At 33.3% G+C, this 6,000-nt stretch overlaps 1 protein-coding gene across 1 annotated transcript in view; it reads right to left on the reverse strand.

The window, feature by feature from the left end:
• The window catches only part of LOC143404333 (rho GTPase-activating protein 29-like), a 66,184-nt gene that overhangs the window by 10,621 nt on the left and 49,563 nt on the right, over nt 1–6,000 (reverse strand). The window contains exons 2-4 of the mRNA XM_077110065.1: nt 2,199–2,331; nt 1,284–1,472; nt 875–1,012 (exon numbers count right to left, since the gene is read on the reverse strand). Of these exons, the coding sequence (XP_076966180.1) occupies nt 875–1,012; nt 1,284–1,472; nt 2,199–2,331 (460 nt within the window). The remainder of the gene's footprint in view (nt 1–874; nt 1,013–1,283; nt 1,473–2,198; nt 2,332–6,000) is intronic.

The raw sequence follows: 6,000 nt of genomic DNA on the forward strand, positions 1-6,000 counted from the left end.
ATATGGTGAAAGAGTACTGGAAATGCAACTGATCTAAATTGAGATGTGTTCTAAATGAAAAATAGATACCAGATTTCAAAGAAAAAGAGCTGCAATACAAATACATAAATAAACAAAATACCTCATAATTTGAAAAACTAGATATTCAAAATGTTAAATGATATGTTAAAATTCACTTCACTTTATTTTTAATTTTTATGTTGCTATAGAAAATTTAATGTTATATATGAGGGTCACATTGTATTTCTACAGAGGTTAGAGGCCAAATAGAGAAAAGAACCCTTAATGAGAAAAATCTATGAACATCCACAATAAAAGAGCATCATATAATCATTTAAAAAATGTGATCAAAAGAATAGAAAATCAGACTTCTTGAATATTAAAACATGATCTCACAAATGGAGTAATTTACTTATTCAAGAAGAAAAAGACAAGGAAATGTCTTAGAAAGTTTTTGAAGAAAAAAAGAACAATAAAGAAAAGGTAAGGGAACTGGAGAACAAGTATACTTGCCAAGCAAGTGCAAGACCCTGAATTTTTAATCCCCACGAGTACAAATAACAAATTTATAAATATTTATATGTGTGTTTGTGTATGGTACACACACACATCTCCAAAGAAGAGCTTCAAGTACAAGGGTGGGAGAATGGCAATAAAAATCAAGAAAAGTTCCAAGAACTAAAGTGCTCACAACTGACGGAGCTCATGGAGTGGCCAGAATACTGGATGGAAATATATCCACATCAAAGTACATCATTATAAAATCTTAGAATAATGAGGGGGGTGATGACATAGTCTATACCAATGAAAAATATTCAATATAAAATATTTTTGCTCTTTGCATTTGATGGTAGGTTTAGAATAAAACTTTAACCTTTTGTAAGTAAAATTTCAACACTTCACAGATATCGTGTGAAGAAAATTCGCACAGATCTACTAAATGCCTTCCACTTTCCAGAGCTCGACACAGGATTGCGATTTTTGCCTTGTTGCCACTGACTCTATAGATTCCCTTGAAGAGAAAAGAAAAACAGAATGCAATATTTCACTTTAGTACAAAGGGCTAAATGCAGACATCTAGACAGAGTTGATGTATCTACTTCAATTTTTATTAGTATTTAAAAAATACAAGTTGAAGTCAAATAAATTAACATTTTCCAAATAAATGTGAATAAATTTAGTTATTACAAATGGAGAGTGCTGATTTTCTTAAAATCTCTTTTTCATTAAATCAAATCACAAAGGCATTTATGTTTTTAGAGTTTTAAGAGTAAACAACATACTTGTAAACTCAAGGCAGTCCTTTCGATTTCTGAAGTACACATTTTGATTATGAAAGGAATGCCATCTGGCTCCTTTTTGGCAACACAGGACAATTCTGCTCCAAATAGGTGTATTTTCCCCCGAAGTTTACGATGTCCGCAAACGATGGTTAAGTTTGCCATGCATTTTTTATGGCAGATAAGAAGACACTATAAGAAAATGATATTTGAAAACTGATTGACTCACCTTAAAATTATTCACAACTAAGCAAAATACAGGCCGACTAATAACGACAAAAATAAGTGAAAAAGTACTATTTGTGGTTTGTGAATTACATTTAACAGGAAAACAAATAAGAAAACTACAAAAATAAACTGTGGGACTTTATTAAACATGTACTGGCAAGCTAGGTGTGATGGCATATGCCCATGATTCCAGCTACTTGAGGGGTTGAAACAGGAATTTCACAAGTTAAAGGCCAGACCAATCTAGCAAGAGCCCATTTCAAAGCACAATTTTAAGAAAAAGTGTATGGGCTGGGGATGTGGCTCAAGTGGTAATGCACTCCCCTGGTGTGCGCAGGGTGCTGGGTTGGATCCTCAGCACTACATAAAAATAAAATTTAAAAAAAGATATTGTGTCCACCGAAAACTGAAAAATAAATATTAAAAATCTCTCTCTCTCTCTCTCTCTCTCTCTCTGTGTGTGTGTGTGTGTGTGTGTGTGTGTGTGTCTCTCCCTCTCTCTTTCTCTTTTCTCTCTCTAAAAATATGGCATGTGCAAGACCCTAAATTTAGTTCCCAGGAGTACAAACAACAAATTTATATATATTTAAATGTGTGTTTGTGTGTGGACACACACATCTCTAAATAAGTAAAATCATAACAAAAAAGTATATAGCAAAAGAAAAAATTGTGATTCCAAAAAGATCTTACCTCTTGGCATTTAAGACCTTGAAATATGACAATGTGTTCACAGTATCTACATCTTGCTGGATATCTCCATTTTCTGAATTTATGGGTGGCAGCTGCTTTTGCCATTAATGATTGCTGAAATGTTCCAAGGGATCTGGGTCCTTACAACAGAAATGTTAGTATGTAAGAAGGGTAAAATGACAAAAACATATACCACATGATATTGTACATGGAATAATTTTTAGACTTTGAGATTACTTATATATTACAAAAAGCTATTATTTTGAATTTCTAACATAAAAAAGCATCTCATTTATTGATCTCTTATAAAACACACATTTTTTTCTTTTTTTATTTACTTATGACAGTGGAATGTATTACAATTCATATTACACATGTAGAGCACAATAGTTCACATCTCTGGTCATATGCAAAGTATATTCATACCAATTCGTGTCTTCATACATGTATTTGGCATAATGATGACCTTCTCATTCCACCATCATTTCTAACCCCATGTTCTCTCCCTTCCCCTCGCATCCCTCTGTTTCAGAGTCCTCCCTTGTTCCCCCTCCCTACCCCACTATGAGTCAGCCTCCTTATATCAGAGAGAACATTTGGCATTTGTTTCTTTGGGCTTGCCTAGATTCACAGAGCATTATCTTCTCCCACACCATGCGTTTATCTGAAAATGCCATGATTTTATTCTCTTTTATTGCTGAGTACATAGGATTTTGGAAGAACCCTGCATGTTTTTATACAGAAATTAACAAGTTGATTCTAAAGTTTATATGAAAATGTTAAAGATATTGGAGAGCCAAAGAAATTTTAGAGAATCTAGACTGCTTGACTTTACAACTCACTGTAGAGCTACAGGATTCAAGCCAGTGTGCTTTTGGCCTAGGAAGAGACATGCAAATCAACAGAATAAAATAGAATCCAAAGTAGACTCTCTTGTATTTAGTGAAGCTATTTCTTTTTTCAAAATTCATTTAATTTTTTTAAATACATGACAACACTGGAATGCATTTCAATTCTTATTACACATACAGAGCACAATTTCTTTTATCTCTGGATATAAAGTATGTTCACTTCAGTTTATGCCAGTATATATGTTCTATTTTTTGCATTACAATTCTTAATACACATATATACCGCAATTTTTCATATCTCTGTTTGTATATAGGGTATGTTGACACCCATTTCAAATCTTCATATATGTACTTTGTACAATGATGTCCAACACATTCCACCATCCTCGCTAATCCCCTTCCTCCTCTCTTTCCCTCCCACCCCTCCCTAGAATTAATCTCATCCTCCCATGCTGTTCCTCCCAACTCAACTATAAGTCACCCCACTTATAGCAGAGAAAATATTTGGCATTGTTTTTTAGGAATTGGCTGACTTCATTTAGCATTATCTTCTCCAACACCATCCATTTACCTGCAAATGCCATGATTTTGTTCTTTTATCATGCTGAGTAGTATTACATTGTGTATAAATGCCACATTTTTTTTTGTCCATTCATCCACTGAAGGACATCTAGGTTGGCTCCACAGTTTAGCTCCCATCTTCTCTTTCTACCCCATCTACTGTAATTCATTTCTCTCCCTGATACAAGATTCTTGGTTGGAACCCATTATCTTTCCAGTTTGAAATATGTTGTTCCAGGATCTTCTAGTTCTCAGGGAATATGTTGAAAAATCTGCTGTTAACCTAATCGGTTTACCCCTATGTGTAATCTGATTCACTTCTCTTGTGGCTCTTAAAATTCTCTCCTATTTCTGTATATTGAGAATTTTCATTATAATGTGTCTTGGTATGGGTCTGTTGTGATTTTGCACATTCAGTGTCCTGCAGGCTTCTTGGATTTGGATTTCCATTTCATCCTTCATGTCTGGAAGTATTTCTGATATTATTTCATTGAATAGCTTGCACATTCCTTTGGTTTCGAACTCTGTGCCTTCCTCTATCCCAATGACTCTTAAATTTAGACTTTTTATGCTATGCCATATTTCTTGGGTTTTCTGCACATGGTTTCTTATCATTTTTGCTGTGCTGTCTACATTCTTTTCAAGATAATATACTTTGTCTTCGTGATGTCCTATCTTCTAAGTTGTATTCTCTGCTGGTGATGCTCTCATTTGTGGTTTTTTTTTTTTTTACAAATTTGTTACCAAATTTTAATATATGTATTACCAATGCATTACTATGTGTTTTCATTGGTTAACCTAATGTTTAGTAATTATTGTACATAAAATTTATATAAGGAAATTTATATTAATGAAAAAAAGAAAATATGAAATATAGTGGGCTAGAATGTGTGCATGCATATGTATATAAGGGTTCTAAGATTTTTTACTTGAAAAAAAGGATTCCATTGCTGAAGTAGTAGTATGAAAACCACAGATAAAAACCTGTTTCTAAGATAGGAAACTACCAACAAGAGTAAGAGACTTTCTCAAGGTTACACAATCATCCAAGTGCATCTCCATGTTGATGTGATACAGCTTCCAGTATTCTACTTGCAAAAACAAGAGAGCATTATCTTAGCTATTTGGTAATTAGCTGATCCTATCAGGAGTCAAGTTATTAGCCAGATATTTTTCCTTGAAATGGATTTTATTTTATTTGCATGTCCATTAATTTTTTTTTTTTTTTTTTTTTTTTTGGGTACTGGGGATTAAACTGAGGAGTGTTTTACCATTGAGCTACCTCCCCAATTCCTCTTTCAGAGACAGGGTCTCACTAAATTGCTGAGGCTGATCTTGAACTTGCAATCCTTCTACCTCAGCCTTCAGAGTCACTGAGATTACAATTGTGGACCACCATGCTCAGCCCTATTAAAATCTTAACGTTCAAAAATTTCTGTCATCAATAGGTAGCAACTTAAATTTTTGGTACTTACAGTTTAGTTAAAGACTATAAAGATGGGGCTTTGCCTTATAAATTAATTTCATTTGTGTTTTTAATTTGGTTCATATTTCTTTCATTTCAAGTAATTCTGTATATATATATATATATATATATATATATATATATATATATATATATATATATATATCCTCAATCCTCAATCTCCCTGTAGAGGTCATTGTTTCTTGGATTTGTTTATGTAGCTCATTGTCAAAGTGATCTTTCACTATCTGTATTTGTTGTCTAATGTCTTTTCTGAGATTCCAAAACATCTGAATAATGTAAATCCTGAAATCTTTCTCTGTCACTATTTCTGCTGTTTCTAATTATTCTTCTAATGATGCATTGTCTTCAATTGTTTGTGGTATTTTCTTCCCTTGTCTTTTCATGTTGCTGGTATTTCATTCCTGCTCTGTGGGACTGGTGTGTTATTCTTTTTACCCTATAGATTTGTAGTGCTCTTGTATATTCCAAGATCCCTTCTTTGTGGGGAGAGACAATGTTGACATTCCCAAAATAAACAATACATCACCTATGTGTAAATTACTGCTATTAAGACATTCATAGTTAGTTTCAATGTCTAGTAATTCTAGATTCAATTACAATTTAAAATATAATCAGTAGTTTCATAGAAGATGTACACTTTCTTCTGGTGGTGGACAGAGAACTAGAGGTCAGGTATCTGACTTTATGTTAAGGGCAAAAGATGTGAGGGCAATGGATTAATAAAACTTAGGAAATTTGGAGGAGAACTCTAATCAAGAGAGTTAGTAGCAGGGGAATAGACAGGAGGTAATTTAGGGGAGACAAGTATGTGGGAGGACAGTAGAATGCATAAAAACAAACACGTATATGTGTTTAGAAAATTACAAGAAGTAAAAATAGTAAAAATTAGGAGGTTGAAAGA

This window comes from Callospermophilus lateralis, chromosome 7, assembly GCF_048772815.1.
Source record: "Callospermophilus lateralis isolate mCalLat2 chromosome 7, mCalLat2.hap1, whole genome shotgun sequence".
Lineage (NCBI taxonomy): Eukaryota > Metazoa > Chordata > Mammalia > Rodentia > Sciuridae > Callospermophilus > Callospermophilus lateralis.